We start from the raw sequence: 17,626 nt of genomic DNA, 5'->3' as shown, positions 1-17,626 counted from the left end.
ACATATCTATTGCCACAGCTGTGTTAAAACTATGTTTTTATCCCAAATCCAGATAAGTCATAGGAATACAAGGAAGGGACTGTATCTGTCCAATACCTACTAAAAATAACAAAAAGACATCAAATGTGTCTAAAATATATGACACAGGTAATCCAGCCTTTGGTTTACTATGATAGACACAAATTAAATCTATTAATTGTTCTTCAATGTGGTAGATAACAATGTGGTTCCTCTGTTGTGCGATTCTAATCACCCTGTGATCAACATAGTGTAAATATTGGATGTCCCAAAACAACACTTCAAAATAATGGAATTCTAAATAAACTAGTTTTCAGAAACTCCTCCCTACTGAGACTATAATTAAACCAACATCCATTCAATAGCTTATTACTGTTGTATCAACATGTTGTGACAATAGTTTAGTTTGTGTCTATCTTAAAAACCAAAGGCTAAACTACCTGGGTAATATCATCAGAATAAATAATCTATAACAGAGTTACGGTATCAATATAAAACATTGTGATCAACAAATAAAAGTATTTTACAATGCACAGATAATTCACCAAGAACACATGTCAAATTTGATTATATGACCAAAAAATATATAGTGACTGTCTTAAAAATGTGTTAAATATGAAATATTAATAATGACAGTCAGCATCATAAAATTATGGAGAATAATCTCAAAAGTTTCACTAACATCTCGTCAGCATTATCAGGGGTGTACTGCAGTTGGTCATTGTGAGTCATCAGAAATATATGTTAAAACAAAAACTACAAAATCTTACCTCTAAGTTAAACTATCAAAGAATACATCATGACCCCAAAACTTGATACATAGAACATTTATTGTCCATGGGTCACCTACAAAACAAGAAAATAATGATTTGTGCAAAACTAGTGAATAAAGTTTTACCTGATCTCCACACAATAATAATATTAACACTGTAATTTATATTCAAATAAATTATAAACATTTACAATGTCTTTTACATTAACATGAATAAAAGAATAATTGGAGTAAAGAAACAAATCTAGTAAACAAATAAACCTACATCTTACTAAAAATATAACTTTAACATTATTATGTCATTCAAATAACATATTTTTATACAAAAAATATCTTGATCTCGACACAATGAAAAATGTCAAAATCAAATGAGGAATGAAATATATTTTGAGTAGACAAATATTTCAACAATAATTTACATTGTTTACCAAGAAAAAACTTATTTGAAGTAAATATCATGAACAAACTAACTAATGGCCCTGGGCCTCAACAATAAGATAAATAAAAAAATAAAAATGAAAAATTGAAATTAAAAATAAATGAAATACCCACACAAAAATAACCACATAAAAGTTGTTTACATGAAAATCATTGATTGGAGGAAAGAACTATTTACAAACAAACAACCTTACCTGATCTCCACACAATAATATTAACACTAATTCATATTAAAATAAATTATAAACATTTACAATGTCTTTTGTTGTAAACAATGACATGAATGAAAAAAATAATTGGAGTAAAGAAACAAATGTAGTAAAACAAATAAACCTACATCTTACTAAAATTAAACTTTAACACTATTAGGTAATTCAAATATTTTTATACAAAAAAAATCTTGACAATGAAAAATGTCAAAATTATTGGAGTTATGAAATATATTTTGAGTAAACAAACATTTCAACAATAATTTACATTGTATAACAAGAAAAATATACTTGAAGTAAATGTCATGAACAAACTAACTCAACAATAAGATAAAAAAACATGAAAACTTGAAATAAAAAATTAAATAAAATACCCACAACAATAACCACAAGAAAGTTGTTTGCATGAAAATAATTGATTGGAGGAAAGAACTATTTACTAAACAAACAAACAACATTACCTGATCTCCACAATAATATTAACACTGTAATTTATATAACAATAAATTATAAACAATGTCTTTTGTTGAAAAAAATATTGACTTGTTTGAAAAAATTAATTGGAGTAAATAAATAAATCTCGTAAAACAAATAAACTTACCCTACGTACTAAAAATGAAAATATTATTAATACAATATGTAATTTATATTCCAAAAAATACTATTACAAGACAATTCACCAATAAAAACTTGTAAAATTATCATTTTCTGTATTTGTTTATTTTCCGTTGCCATGGTAACAGGTTAGTGTTGACATAAACATTTACTTTTGTACCTTTATCAAATCAATTTGATTTCAAAACAAGAAACTTTAGAAAAAAATAGAAAAAACACTAATTTTCAAAATGGCTGCTTGTTGACCTTTGACCTTTCCTTGTTTTATTCCAGGATTACCCCAGAAAGGAACTATCCGTGTATTCACGGGTGAAGACACACAAGCAGGAAAACTTAGAGAGCCTATAGGATTGTTTGTTAGGAATAATGGAGACTTTGTTGTGACTGACATTGGCAGGGTTTCGGTTTATGATTGTCAATTCCATTGTAAACATATCATTCAATTCAATTCATTTGATGAGAAGTTCTATCCTGTCGATGTATTTGTATCAAAAGACGGAATATTTTACATTCCTGATTACAATAACAATAGTCTGGTGATTTGTAATGAGGATAGCAAGATAAAAGATGTACTTCAACAACTTACATATCAAAATAGATCTATCAGTCCCAAGGCTGTGTGTGTGTCAATGGGATATATCTACACCATAGACTATGAGTACGTATATTGTATAGACGGTGAAAGTCATGACGTCATTAAATCATCTCAGTTGACGACTGGTGGTTTTCTCAGGTTTATCTGTGGGAATACAAAAGGAAACATCATGGTGTCTGAATACATCCTTACCAGGTCATGCATCCATATATTGGATAAAGATCTGAACACACTCACTCAATTGTCACATCACCTCATCAAGATACCCATTGGAATCTGTACAGATGACTCTGATAATTTGTTTGTATGTGAGAGGGAGGAGAATAGAATCTTAGAATTTAATGTAATGGGAGAATTCATTGGTATAATATGTGATGGTGATGATGTGAAGAGTCCCAGGGATATTGCAGTGAATGCAGATTGCATTGCATGGACAGAGAGGGCTTATGGTGGTGGTGATGAATGTGTAAAGGTGTTGTACCGATAACAGAAATGACAGCATTGTGTAAAATACAATTCTACAATATTTTCATATTTTGATAATGTTTATATGTTTTACATCATGTCATTGCCAAGGAATGTAAGTCATTTTTTTTTTTTTTACATTTTTTTGATGAAATGTTGGATTGTAAGTCATCATTTTGGATGAATATTTTTTTGTTATCATGCGTAAAACATTATATGAAAATATTGGCGATATTTTTTGTATTTTTGATATTTTTATAAATTTTGGTAAAACCAGCAGTCAACAACTGTAGCTGACCTCCATAGATTTGTATTGCTATCACAAGTGTAAAACAATTTTGTCATTTCTGTTAAATTTCATGAATGCAAGAAATATAAATAACTTTACCTGTATCACCGCTGAAGTGTTTAAGATTAATGTCATCCAAAATTTCCACTCAATGACGATTTTTATCGCTATATTTCACGATTTTCAACACAGCGCTCACGAGAGATGTTGACAGTAACGCTGGCGCCGATGGAGTGAATAGTAGACAGTCCTTGTCGACAGAGGGCGCTATTACTCACGTTTCGTTGTTACACAGACACAAGAGACGCAACGATTGGCTACCACTGCAGTACACACTGCACTGTACAACTAATACAGAATGGTTGTCAGTTTTTAAAGTCTCATTTTATAGTCGCCAATTTCGTTTCTAAAACAAAATTATTGTACATTGTGTAATTTTTATTTAGAAGAGTTTATAGAAAACTACAGAAATTAACTGATGGAAGATTTTATTTTTACATGAAGTATTGGACTTTATACAGTTTTTATAGAATTTACACATGGACTGAAATACTTTTTTATTTTAGCTTTATAGTAATGTAAACTTAGACTTATGTGTAGAGATTTTATACATTTTATACGGATCAAAAGACTTTATTTCAGTTTTGTATTTTTATTGAAGATTTGTACTATTTCAGATATCAGAGAATTTTGTTTTCTGTGACTCAGAGGAATCCATAGTTGTAGAATGTTGTATTTCTACATCATGTGTACTGACCATTTTTATAAAAAAAAAATAAAAGTAAACACTGAGAAATCAACTTAGTATGTCTGTCTGTCTGTCTGGCTGTCTGTCTGTCTGTCTGTCTGTCTGTCTGTCTGTCTGTCTTTGTCTGTCTATGTCTGTATGTATGTATGTATGTATGTATGTATGTATGTAGGTAGGTAGGTAGGTAGGTAGGTAGGTAGGTAGGTAGGTAGGTAGGTCTGTCTGTCTGTCTGTCTGTCTGTCTGTCTGTCTGTCTGTCTGTCTGTCTGTCTGTCTGTTTGTACATGCATATCTTGGAACAATACGTTTGTGGATGTACTTTATTCTGTTGCTTTAAGTTCTCATTTCGTTTCGTCATCATATTTGTATGCAGACGTCATCATGTTTGTATGCAGACGTCATCATGTTTGTATGCAATCTGATTAAAATCCGATGTGGTGAAAGCGGCTAGATGTCCTTATTTACCTCTATTCATCGTGTTGTGACGTTTGTTTTGTTGGAGTGGGAAGGCGGCGATCACTCCGAACAAAACAAACGTCACAACACGATGAATAGAGGTAAATAAGGACATCTAGCCGCTTTCACCACATCGGATTTTAATCAGATTGGTTTGTATGCGGACGTCATTTCATTACTAGCTGGGTTTGTTACGGTTTGGTTGTCATGTCGTCATCAAATCAGTCGGGTTTCGTCATCATGTTTGTATGCGAACTTCATCTCATTACACTCTGGGTTGTTTGTTACGGTTTGGTTTTCATGTCGTCATCAAATCAGCCGTTTTTCGTCATCATAGTTGTTTTTATATGACCGTGAGAATAAGAAAAGTACTAATGACCATTTCCAGGACATAAATACCCATACTGATGTGACGTCATATCCAGTTGGTGATAAATCTATGAAAGAAAATGTCGAAAAAATACGCATAAAAAGTAGTGAATGAATAAGAATGTGATGTGTATAGAAAATATTGAAGGGGGAACTATTTTTTTTTCTGTATTTGGAAAATAAAACTATATATCCATCCTTTCTTTCATCTACGCTCCCGTCTGCCCCTCTCTCCTCTCTAGCTCCTCGAGCTCTCACCTTACTGATACTGTCTGTCTGTCTGTCTGTCTGTCTGTCTGTCTGTCTGTCTGCCTGTCTGTCTGCCTGCCTGCCTGCCTGCCTGCCTGCCTGCCTGCCTGCCTGCCTGTCTGTCTGTCTGTCTGTCTGTCTGCCTGCCTGCCTGCCTGTCTGTCTGTCTGCCTGTCTGTCTGTCTGTCTGTCTGTTCAGTTGTGTATACATTCTTATTTTAGCCAGTTAAATATTGTGCTACATTGTCAAGTCGCTAATAAATAAGCCGGGTCAGAAATATGTACAGCGCCACCAACGTTACAAATCCTACTCTATGACTGCAGTTGACACAGGCTATGTACCATTGACGTCATCGTTTACTTACCTTGATGATTTATTGCTGCGATGACAATGTAAGTTATGAAAGACACAAGACAACCAAATGAAATGATAAAACCGAATATTTTCCAGTAAAACAAAGTGTAGTACCATTGATGCCATAACTGTCATATATGTTGTATGTGAAGTATTAATACTATAGTTGTAAAGATTCTTGTAAAACAAACAGTATACATAGACACAGTGTTAAAGATATCAGTTAGTGTGTTCATAGTGTAATTTCTAGATTTACAACGTATAGATAGAAATTAATGTTCTTGTGGCACGTTGAGGGCGCTCTTGTAGGGCTGTAAAGTAATCATGAAGTGAGTGAGTTCTTCAGTCTAAGTGCTGTCACCAAGGAAACGACCTAAACTTTTAGAAACCGTTAACATATTTATCTATACGCGGTATTAAAGTCTGGTGGCAGTGTGACCAAGCGTACTATAGAAACAAGTATATTTTTACCCCTTTTATAGAAATACGTCAATATTATTTTTTTTAGTGGCTGATCGTAGCATGGGGTGTGTACCCATAGCCACATATAATATAATGGTTTATTGCTTCTTAAGGCCTCCAGCCCATATCGCAAAAAATTTACAGTACTATTACAAAATCTGACGGAAGTGTACAGAAAACAAATTAGCAAAATTCCTTTCTTAAAACATCTGCTCTGTATACATACGCAGCTAGGTTTAGAATTACTGGACCTTTGTTTGATGACATAAGTGAATAAAACTTTTCAATAGTAGGATTTACATATGACCAAATACGAAATACGTCAATATTAACAATATTATCGACATTTTATTGTATTCTGATAAAAATATTCTGATACATATCTCCGGAAACAAGTGCCTGTGGACTAGACTAGATACTCTGGGACTAGTCCTGCTTGCAGACGGTGCACGGGTCTAGATTACTGACATGACCCTCAACAAGGAAGGGAAGACTTTATACACCATATACAAGCAGGACTAAGTACTCAGGGACTAGACTAGTGGTATATGGTATATATAGTAGGAACATGGTGTTACAAGTGGACTGGTAGTGTAGTCTTCCTTTCGTTACTTATTTGTTAATTTAGTTATTTTGTTTGTTTGTTTGTTTGTTTGTTTGTTTGTTTGTTTGTTTGTATGTCTGTCTGTCAGCTAGTTAGTTAGTTAGTTAGTTAGTTAGTTAGTTAGTTAGTTTGTTTGTTTGTTTATTCCTTCCCTTTTTGATTGAAATCATAAGGGGAGAACCATTTGATTTCTGGGGTGGAGTGGAGTTTTTTTAGAAAAAATTGTCGGCAGGTGAAGGAGAGAAAAAATTGATCCAATAATGGCTTGACAAAAAATTGTTCCAACATACAGAAGTAACAAAAAAATTGTTGCGATGTGCTGAAATCAACAAAATTTGGGAATCTGATTCTCTCATTTTCTCTGGAGGCCTAAGGTGACATGCCTGTCACGAGCACGACGTACTCGTGACAGGCGCTGGTCATCAGACTCGGCCAAAAAAAAAAAGTTGGGAAGAAAAAAAAAAAAAAGTTGAAATTTTTTTTTTTAAATTAAAAAATAAAATAAAAAACTTTAACAAAAAATATATTTTGACTTTCAATTATATATAATCCTTAAAATAATTCTGGTTTGACGAAAAATAAAACAATATTCTCAAATAAATGCAAACTTATTTCAATTAAAGTAATGTGAACATGGAATAAAAGTACATAAACTGTTAAAATTAGTTTGTAAGTACGAAAAATATAAAATACTATAGCAAAAATAAAAAAATACTTTTGGCCTGAACGGCTTCCCATATAAGGTGGCGATAATATTTTCAATATTTGTGAGCAAGCCCTATGTTTTATTCCAGTATTTATGATATAAGGCTGCTTTCACACAGAACAAGTTAGTTGTGAACCAGTTATATGTAGGTATAGTTATCAACCACACGTTACAAAATTGGTAACCGTGAAAAAAAATGGCATTACTTCCAGTGCAAATGGAAAAAAATAATTTGATGCAGGACTGACAATAGAAAAAAATTGCTGCTATACGCACTTCCTCCACCCACCCCCCAATCAAATGGTTCTGCCCTAACTTCCACTTTCGATTTTAACACTACTTGTCTGTGGTTTTAACCAGTCAGCCTAATATTAAAGTGTCGCTTTTATGATCGATGATTGTACTCACACGCTTGATTGTATTAATCTGTAGCTGTGCCTCTAGGGGGCGCGCTACCATTACCTTTGAACTTTGTGCCTTGACATACATGTGCAGTGCATTATATATACATTTTATCTGGATTTCTGTTGAATTTATAAACAGATGACGCTGCAGGTACTGTTCGGAAGGTAAGTTAGTAACTATATCTATCTATCTATCTTTGAAATTCGGATAGCAGTATTGTAACAGGACAATTAAATAGTGGTGTCCGCACTTCGTCACTTCGCCTGCGTGCTACTTCGCTGACCATGTACCAGACGTTGTAATGAAGTCAACGATGGCACGTTACCATCGCACGACTTTCCGCTACGGTCTCACTCATTCTGTCGTACAACTTGTCGCATTTAATATTTTGTGAAGGGGTGGATTTTGTATACGAAATGTCGTCTGCATGTAGTCTTTGATGATTTTGTCGGCGTAAACTTCTGTGTTGCACCAACGGCAGGGAACTCGATCAGTCCCGAGCCGCATACCACCGTAATCTTGGTACAAACTGTGTTATGTAATATTACATTATGTGCATAGGTTATTGGTCATTTATAAATTGACTAGATATAGTAATTTTGTCTCAGTTTACTAAAATGACGAGACTAGAATTGACTCATGGCATTAATACAGTTAACTGGCAGTCATATTTGTGTGTTTTAGCTATGTAAATATGTTTGCACTCCTGTAGGGGTTGGTAAACTATGTAAAATAATGATATGGCCTTTGTTCATTAAAATTGCAAATCTTAACTGAATACTTGGTGCATATTTGTAATAAATAGATTTTGATTTAATATTTATTTAAATTCAATATATTCCATTGCAATATTGTTTTGTAATCTGTGGCTGTGTATTGATGAAATGTAAAACAACAGGCGTAAGTCAAGAGTCCATCCCAACTTAGAAAGTCGTCGTCATTCCGACCTGGTTGGACAGAGATTGTTATGATAACTGAGTGACTTGGTTGGACAGAGATTGTTATGATAACTGAGTGACTTGGTTGGACAGAGATTGTTATGATGACTGAGTGACTTGGTTGGACAGAGATTGTTATGATGACTAAGTGACTTGGTTGGACAGAGATTGTTATGATGACTGAGTGACTTGGTTGGACAGAGATTGTTATGATAACTGAGTGACTTGGTTGGACAGAGATTGTTATGATGACTGAGTGACTTGGTTGGACAGAGATTGTTATGATGACTAAGTGACTTGGTTGGACAGAGATTGTTATGATGACTGAGTGACTTGGTTGGACAGAGATTGTTATGATGACTAAGTGACTTGGTTGGACAGAGATTGTTATGATGACTGAGTGACTTGGTTGGACAGAGATTGTTATGATGACTAAGTGACTTGGTTGGACAGAGATTGTTATGATGACTGAGTGACTTGGTTGGACAGAGATTGTTATGATGACTGAGTGACTTGGTTGGACAGAGATTGTTATGATGACTGAGTGACTTGGTTGGACAGAGATTCTTATGATGACTAAGTGACTTGGTTGGACAGAGATTGTTATGATGACTGAGTGACTTGGTTGGACAGAGATTGTTATGATGACTAAGTGACTTGGTTGGACAGAGATTGTTATGATGGTTGAGTGGCTTGGTTGGACAGAGATTGTTATGATGACTGAGTGACTTGGTTGGACAGAGATTGTTATGATGACTGAGTGACTTGGTTGGACAGAGATTGTTATGATGACTAAGTGACTTGGTTGGACAGAGATTGTTATGATGGTTGAGTGGCTTGGTTGGACAGAGATTGTTATGATGACTGAGTGACTTGGTTGGACAGAGATTGTTATGATGACTGAGTGACTTGGTTGGACAGAGATTGTTATGATGACTGAGTGACTTGGTTGGACAGAGATTGTTATGATAACTGAGTGACTTGGTTGGACAGAGATTGTTATGATGACTGAGTGACTTGGTTGGACAGAGATTGTTATGATGACTGAGTGACCTGGTTGGACAGAGATAGTTATGATGACTGAGTGACTTGGTTGGACAGAGATAGCTATGATGACTGAGTGACTTGGTTGGTTGGACAGAGATTGTTATGATGACTGAGTGACTTGGGTGGACAGAGATTGTTATGATGACTGAGTGACTTGGTTGGAATCTACAACTACACATTGTAAAATATTCAGTCACCATAACTCCATAATTTATATTTTTCAGGCATTCATTGCGACGTTTGGGAATATTGAGGCAACAAGTATGCAGCATGTCAGGAGTCAATGCTGAGAATGATGTTATACTAGAACATATCAACAACAAAGGTGTTATCACTCTGAACAGACCTAAAGTACTCAATTCTCTCAACCTGTCAATGACCAGAAAAATCTACCCACAACTCAAGGTAAGACAATTTCTATGGCAACAAACTAACATAGCAACCATGGTAACTAAGAAAGTGTTACAGTTACACCCATCATCTGTCCATGATAAGAAAATCTATCCAAAACTTAAAGTGAAACAGTTACCATGGCAGCAAAGAGTGTTATATTGTAACCATGACAACAAAACAAGTGTTACAATCACAATCACACTATCCTAAAACAAACCAAAATTTTACATTTTGTCAGTCTGTCCATGATTTGGAATATCTACCCACTACACAAGGTCAGACAGTTACCATAGCAATAGAGTATATTATTATGCAACCATGGCAACAAAGAAATCAACCATCATTACGTCGTCAAAATTTAATCTTAAAAAATTTAGGAATGGGAAGCGGATGGCCAAACATCGATGGTTATTATTAAAGGTGCCGGTGAAAAGGCTTTCTGTGCTGGTGGTGATATCAAAGGTAACGTTACAACTCTTGTTATCAGTGTGACATTCTGTGCTGGTGGTGATATTAAAGGTAACGTTACAACTCTTGTTATCAGTGTGACATTCTGTGCTGGCGGTGATATCAAAGGTAACGTTACAACTCTTGTTATCAGTGTGCCACCTAGTGATAGCCAAATTTTGTTGTTGTGAGTCAAAATGATAAAAATTGGGATTTCTTGGGAGTCCCCACATAGTAAAAGATAGGGGACACCAAATTTTGGTGTCATTAGAAATTGTGTGCATCAGTGGCACATCAAATTGGCTTAGAGGGCACACTCACCACATAGTAAGAGATACGAGAACACCAAATTTCGGTGTGTCACTAGAAATTGTGTGCATCAGTTGTGTGTCAAATTGGCTTGGAGGGTACACTCACAACAATATAGTAAGAGCTAGGGGAACACCAAATTTTGGTTGTAACTAGAAATTGTGTGTGTCAGTGGCACATCAAATTGGCTTAGAGGGCACACTCACCACATAGTAAGTATAAGAGATAGGGGAACACCAAATTTTGGTGTGTCACTAGAAATTGTGTGCATCAGTTGTGTGTCAAATTGGCTTAGAGGGCACACTCACCACATAGTAAGTATAAGAGATAGGGGAACACCAAATTTTGGTGTGTCACTAGAAATTGTGTGTGTCAGTTGTGTGTCAAATTGGCTTAGAGGGCACACTCACCACATAGTAAGTATAAGAGATAGGGGAACACCAAATTTTGGTTGTCACTAGAAATTGTGTGTGTCTGTGGCACATCAAATTGGCTTAGAGGGCACACTCACCACATAGTAAGAGATAGGGGAACACCAAATTTCGGTGTGTCACTAGAAATTGTGTGCATCAGTTGTGTGTCAAATTGGCTTGGAGGGTACACTCACAACAATATAGTAAGAGATAGGGGAACACCAAATTTTGGTGTGTCACTAGAAATTGTGTGCATCAGTTGTGTGTCAAATTGGCTTAGAGGGTACACTCACAACTATATAGTAAGAGATAGGGGAACACCAAATTTCGGTGTGTCACTAGAAATTGTGTGCATCAGTTGTGTGTCAAATTGGCTTGGAGGGTACACTCACAACAATATAGTAAGAGATAGGGGAACACCAAATTTTGATGTGTCACTAGAAATTGTGTGCATCAGTTGTGTGTCAAATTGGCTTAGAGGGTACACTCACAACAATATAGTAAGAGATAGGGGAACACCAAATTTCGGTGTGTCACTAGAAATTGTGTGCATCAGTTGTGTGTCAAATTGGCTTGGAGGGTACACTCACAACAATATAGTAAGAGATAGGGGAACACCAAATTTTGGTGTGTCACTAGAAATTGTGTGCATCAGTTGTGTGTCAAATTGGCTTAGAGGGTACACTCACAACTATATAGTAAGAGATAGGGGAACACCAAATTTCGGTGTGTCACTAGAAATTGTGTGCATCAGTTGTGTGTCAAATTGTCTTAGAGGGTACACTCACCATTAATTGAACATTTGGTTTACTAAGGGACGATTGCACAATGTCACTTAAGCTCAATAAACAGTTTGTCAATAATTGATCATCTGTTGTTTCTAACTTACATAAAACTTTTCTCTCATTTTCCAAACTTTGTGTCTTCACTCTCAGCCGTAACTGAAGCAGGCAGGAAAGGTGACCGATTGTCAGCTGACTTTTTCAAAGAAGAGTATATATTGAACCATGCCATTGGTACATTACAAATACCATATGTTGCACTGATTGATGGGGTCACCATGGGAGGGGTAAGTGTGTGTGTGTGTGTCTGTCTGTGTGTGTGTGTGTGTGTGTGCGTGTGTGTGTGTCTGTCTGTGTGTGTGTGTCTGTGTGTGTCTGTGTGTGTCTGTGTCTGTATGTATGCATGTGCTTCTGTGTGTGTGAACATGTGCGTGCGTATGTATTTGTGTATGTGTGTGTGTGTGTATTTTGCCATAAAGTAGCCACTTATAGATGAGATAGAAAGATTCACTGTACTTTAAAATACTATAAAAATGAACAAACAAATTGGCTATACAGAAAAAATCCTGCTTGAATCATGACAGGGGGTGTAGCAACTGTAAATTGACAGGGGGTGTAACAACTTTAAATTGATTGCATCCCGGATAACAACATGAATTTCACTGTTCTCATATTTTTCATATTTGTAGGGTGTTGGATTATCTGTTCATGGTCACTTCAGAGTTGCAACACAACGTACATTATTTGCGATGCCTGAGACAGGAATTGGTCTTTTCCCCGATGTTGGTGGTGGTTATTTTCTTCCCCGGCTTGGTGGTAAATTAGGTATTTATTTAGCATTGACAGGATTTCGTCTGAGAGGAAGAGACGTCCAGAAAGCTGGTGTAGCAACGCATTTTGTCGATCAAGAAAAGGTAAGATTTCCCGCCAAATTTCATCTGACAGAAATCCTTTCATAATTTTCTACAAGAATCTTAAGTATTCCTAAAAGATGTCCTACAGGACTCCCTAAGTATTCCTAAAAGATGTCCTATAGGACTCCCTAAGTATTCCTAAAAGATGTCCTACAGGACTCCCTAAGTATTCCTAAAAGATGTCCTATATGAATCCTAAAAGAAAGGGGCCAAAAGTCTTATAAGATTGTTTCGTAAGGGAGTGAAACACTGCCAGTATGTTTGCACACAACTGCAAATCATTTCAAGTACCATGTGCCATGTTGCAACGTGACGTATCTTACAGAGATCTATGTAGAATTTTGATACTATTTTGGACTAGAGTCGCTGTACCTGAAATTATTTGCAGTTGTGTGCAAACATACTGCAGTGTTTCACTTGTAGTACAATACAGAAATTATTATTGCTTACATGTTATGCAAATGGTATGCAAATAGTATGCAAATAGTATGCAAATGATATGCAAATGTTACATAATTGATATGCAAATGATTACACTATCATTCATTGTGCAAGAAAGTATGTAATATTTTTACAGAAATTTGTTGTTTCAGATAAAACAGAACCGTATGTCACATGAGTCCTAGTTCCAGCGTAGGTACTCAGGGATATTTGCACTCATGCTTGCAGTGTTTTCTGCTGCACTTTGAATCACTACACTCGTGAAAGTACTGCTGCAGACAACACTGCAAGTACTCATTCAAATACCCAAAGTATGCCACTCTTGAACTCTGGTGTCATTGGGTTCTGTTATAATATTATTAATTGATAAATAAATGTACGATATTAACAAAATTTCTGGTAAATTGCGAGTTCAAAAATTGTCGGTTTTGTGAAAATGTTTTGAAATTCCTTAGACATTTTACTCAAACATAACACAAATAAGCTTGAGAAGTGTATCTTGACCAAAAATTGTTGCTAAAATTGAGGATTTTTAAAAATATTTCATAATTTTGGTGTTATTGTTCTCTGTTGGAGGAGATATTGACAAAGTGAAGATCAAGATTAGATTAGTTTTCCCAACAGTAAAGACAAATTTGATATTTCTTTTATCCGTGTGTATGTTGACATTTTTGCATGATTTCTTTTTTTCAACACCAGATCAAAGATCTTGAGAATTCACTTATAAAACTGGAAAGTCCAACTGAAGGTCAAGTTCAACATATTTTAGATGAATTTCACAACCAGGTAATCTAGGACTTGAACTTTATTTTCAAAACTTTACAAACTAACTTGTACAACTTATAACACCAACTAAAGCGTTTTCTCTGTTTGTCACAATTGGTCATTCCAGACTGCAAACAGGAAATTGAGAATACAGCGCCCTCGCCCAAATTGGGGGTATCATCATCATCATCATCATCATCATCATCATCATCATCATCACCACCACCACCACCATCACCACCACCACCACCACCACCACCACCACCACCACCACCTCACAGTACCGTTTCTTAAGAGCTTTGTCCCTTAGTATTCTGTAGAAGTGTAAATCAGGGATGTTTTTCATATTGTTCAGACATCAAGGAAAGCAGCAGTGCTCTATGATTAACCCAAGTATTAGCTATACCCCCAAGGTATACACAGATAGGAAGTAGAGCACCACCATGTGGCAAATTTTGGAAAGGCCAGTTGGCTGGGTTTGATTAAATTTGCCTTGCTGTAAGTAATAAGAGTGTCGTTCAGTTTGACTTTACCGTACAACGCAGGTTTTCCCCGGGTACTCTGGTTTTCTTCTGTACTATCACTGAACCAAAGGAGCCTATAAATGGGACTAGATCTCGTTGGTTATCCGATAAATAAATAAACAAATAAATACATATATATATAAATGTTATAAGATTTCTACTTAGTTTTCACAATGTTGATATTTGCAGACGACAGTTGACAAAGACAAAGAATTCCCGCTAAAACCTCATTTGCATAAAATTGATAAACTTTTTGGTGGTGATACCTTAGAAGCAATATTTGAGAATCTGGAGAGAGATGGAAGTGAGTGGGCCTTGAAACAGTTACAGGTAAGAAAACAAACAGATAGACACCCAGATTTGGAAAAAGACAGACAGACAGACAAACAGACACAGACAGACACAGACAGACAAACAAACACAGATAGATAGACAGACAGACAGACACAGACAGACAGACAGATACTGAGATAGACAGACAGACAGACAGACAGACATACAGATAGACAGACAGACAGACAGACAGACAGACAGACAGACAGACAGACAGACAGATAGATAGATAGATAGATACTAAGATAGGTAAACAGACAAACAGGTAACTGAACAAGTATAGCAATCAAAGGACCTGTATGTAGTCAGTCAGACAGATGATAGATATGTGAACAAACAAATTGACAAACAGCCAGACAGGCAAAAAGACAGATGCCTAGGGAGACAGGTGTGTGCGTGCGTGTGTGTGGATATGTGTGTGTGGCTTTGTGTGTGTGGCTCTGTGTGCATATGTGTATGTGTGTGTGTGTGGCTGTGTGTTTGTGGCAGTGTGTGCAGCTGTGTGTGTATGCACGCATGTGACTGTGTATATCTGTGTGTGTTAAGTCAAAAAGGGCTGAACCAATTGCCTTGCTATTTAGTAGAGATTCTTTTAGGTGTGTTTTGGGGAAATCACTCAAATCAGGAATATCGCACCACAGGTGACAATTACATAAATCATTGCCTAAACTCTACAGTGGTGCTACAGTGTCATTGCTACTAATTGGTTATTCTATGTACCCTTTTCCAGACTCTAAAAAGAATGTCTCCAACATCAATGAAAGTTACCCTGCGACAGCTGCAAGAGGGCGCCAAACTCAGTTTTACTGATTGTTTTACCATGGAGTACAGAATTTCACAAGGATGCATAGTAAGTTACTGTATTTAAAGTTAAAATGGCTGCTACTGAACAGCGCCCCTAGTGGCCAAACTATACACTCTTTTGTTTTCTTGATGACCATCTTTGATTTTGCCATATGGATGAGGATTAGGTATTTATAGGGATTTTGAGTATTCATTTTGGATTTTTAATTTCTAAAACAATTTTATCACAGCTACCTACGTGAAATATCAATGTGAAACAACATATACCAAGTCTGTGTTTGTAACTCAATACATTGTAAAAAGTATCATAAATATGTAAAATCATTGTTGTACGTACAAAAACAAACTTTTTCATATTTATCAGTCTTGCAATTTATCTAGTTACAAAAATGACTTGGTCTATTTTGTTTCACATCGATTTTTCAAGTAGGAAGTCATGATAAAATTGTTTTAGAAATTAAAAATCCAAAATGAATATCCAATTCACATCCATATGGCCACTTTAATTACAACAAATGAAAATTTATAAAATATACAGATAATTTCCTTTCAACTGTACTCTATTTAATTATACCCTGTATATAGTTTGTAAACTGTATTTTTGAAAATAGTTGCATTTTGGTGACTATATTCATGAAAATGGTTGCTTGATACACCTTAGGAAGTGTTGAGACACTGACAGGGATTGAAAGTTAGTCAATTGGAACAATCTTTATAAAAAAATACTCATTGATATTCTTTAGCAGTTATTATAAGTTACGACAAAAGTGTACTGGGTGTAAATCATATTTTTATTTACAAACAATAAAAGACAGAGAACAGAGTAAAAAATGGGAACCAAAATGACACTTGTGACTTAGCCGAACGAAACCAAGTGTTAGTGAGGTGCTGTACTTTTTTTACAAAGAGAACTCTAATTCGACATTTTATTTTATTTTCACAGAATGCCCATGATTTCTATGAAGGCGTTCGTGCTTTACTTGTTGACAAAGACAACGCCCCAAAGTGGAAACCTGCAACAATTGAAGAAGTTACGCCAGAAATTGTTGACAAACATTTTAAACCACTTGACATGAATAGAGATTTGATTCTTTAATGTCCCAGTAATAGGGAACTTGCAAACCCGCCATGTTGAATGTTGCATCATGGGAAATGTGATACTAAATACTAATCAAATAGTATTGTAAACCCGCCATGTTGAATGTTGCATCATGGGAAATGTGATACTAAATACTAATCAAATAGTATTGTAAACCCGCCATGTTGAATGTTGCATCATGGGAAATGTGATACTAAATACTAATCAAATAGTATTGTAAACCCGCCATGTTGAATGTTGCATCATGGGAAATGTGATACTAAATACTAATCAAATAGTATTGTAAACCTGCCATGTTGAATGTTGCATCATGGGAAATGTGATAATAAATACTAATCAATTAGCATTGTAAACAATAATGTTACATTGTTTATACCCACAAATGATCAATTCATAGTCACCCTGACCATAGTGGGAGGTTTATTTTATCAGTGGCTCCAGATTAGGTAATACGATAACCACAGATAATCCCATAGTCCTTTGCGTCTGAGCATGCTCAGTTTATATTGCAAGTTCCTTATTATGACATAGTAAAATTATAACTGCAGGAGTCAGGAAGAATAAGTTTTTTTTCTCATGATTTTCTGATTTCTAATTTTTTTTCTCGATATTTCAACCAATTGTTTTTACCATCATACTATTGTGTCCTGTACAGACAGTCA

The 17,626-nt window shown here is 35.4% G+C and overlaps 2 protein-coding genes across 2 annotated transcripts in view; both read left to right on the top strand.

Moving 5' to 3' along the window:
• The window catches only part of LOC144450123 (uncharacterized), a 32,381-nt gene extending 29,242 nt beyond the window's left edge, over positions 1-3,139 (top strand). The window contains exon 11 of the mRNA XM_078140691.1: positions 2,326-3,139. Within this exon, the coding sequence (XP_077996817.1) occupies positions 2,326-3,134 (809 nt within the window). The 3' untranslated portion in view covers positions 3,135-3,139. The remainder of the gene's footprint in view (positions 1-2,325) is intronic.
• A 4,715-nt stretch (positions 3,140-7,854) lies between these two features.
• Positions 7,855-17,080, top strand: LOC144450273 (3-hydroxyisobutyryl-CoA hydrolase, mitochondrial-like). The gene is made up of 9 exons (XM_078140872.1): positions 7,855-7,919; positions 9,965-10,145; positions 10,511-10,595; positions 12,238-12,371; positions 12,774-12,998; positions 14,139-14,225; positions 14,918-15,058; positions 15,792-15,911; positions 16,809-17,080. Exons 1-9 carry the CDS (start codon positions 7,894-7,896, stop codon positions 16,959-16,961), a joined length of 1,152 nt encoding a protein of 383 aa, XP_077996998.1. The 5' UTR covers positions 7,855-7,893; the 3' UTR covers positions 16,962-17,080.
• Positions 17,081-17,626: the final 546 nt, after the last annotated feature.

The sequence above is a fragment of the Glandiceps talaboti genome, chromosome 19 (genome assembly GCF_964340395.1).
Source record: "Glandiceps talaboti chromosome 19, keGlaTala1.1, whole genome shotgun sequence".
NCBI lineage: Eukaryota > Metazoa > Hemichordata > Enteropneusta > Spengelidae > Glandiceps > Glandiceps talaboti.
The sequence above is the reverse complement of the archived record's forward strand: the minus strand, read 5'-3'. Positions and strand labels throughout refer to the sequence as shown.

Coding starts and splice junctions, on each gene's coding strand:
- LOC144450273 (XM_078140872.1), top strand. CDS start 7,894: ATGACGCTGCAGGTACTGTTCGGAAG. Junction 7,920..9,964: donor CTGCAGGTACTGTTCGGAAG/GTAAGTTAGTAA, acceptor TATATTTTTCAG/GCATTCATTGCGACGTTTGG. Junction 10,146..10,510: donor AAATCTACCCACAACTCAAG/GTAAGACAATTT, acceptor TAAAAAATTTAG/GAATGGGAAGCGGATGGCCA.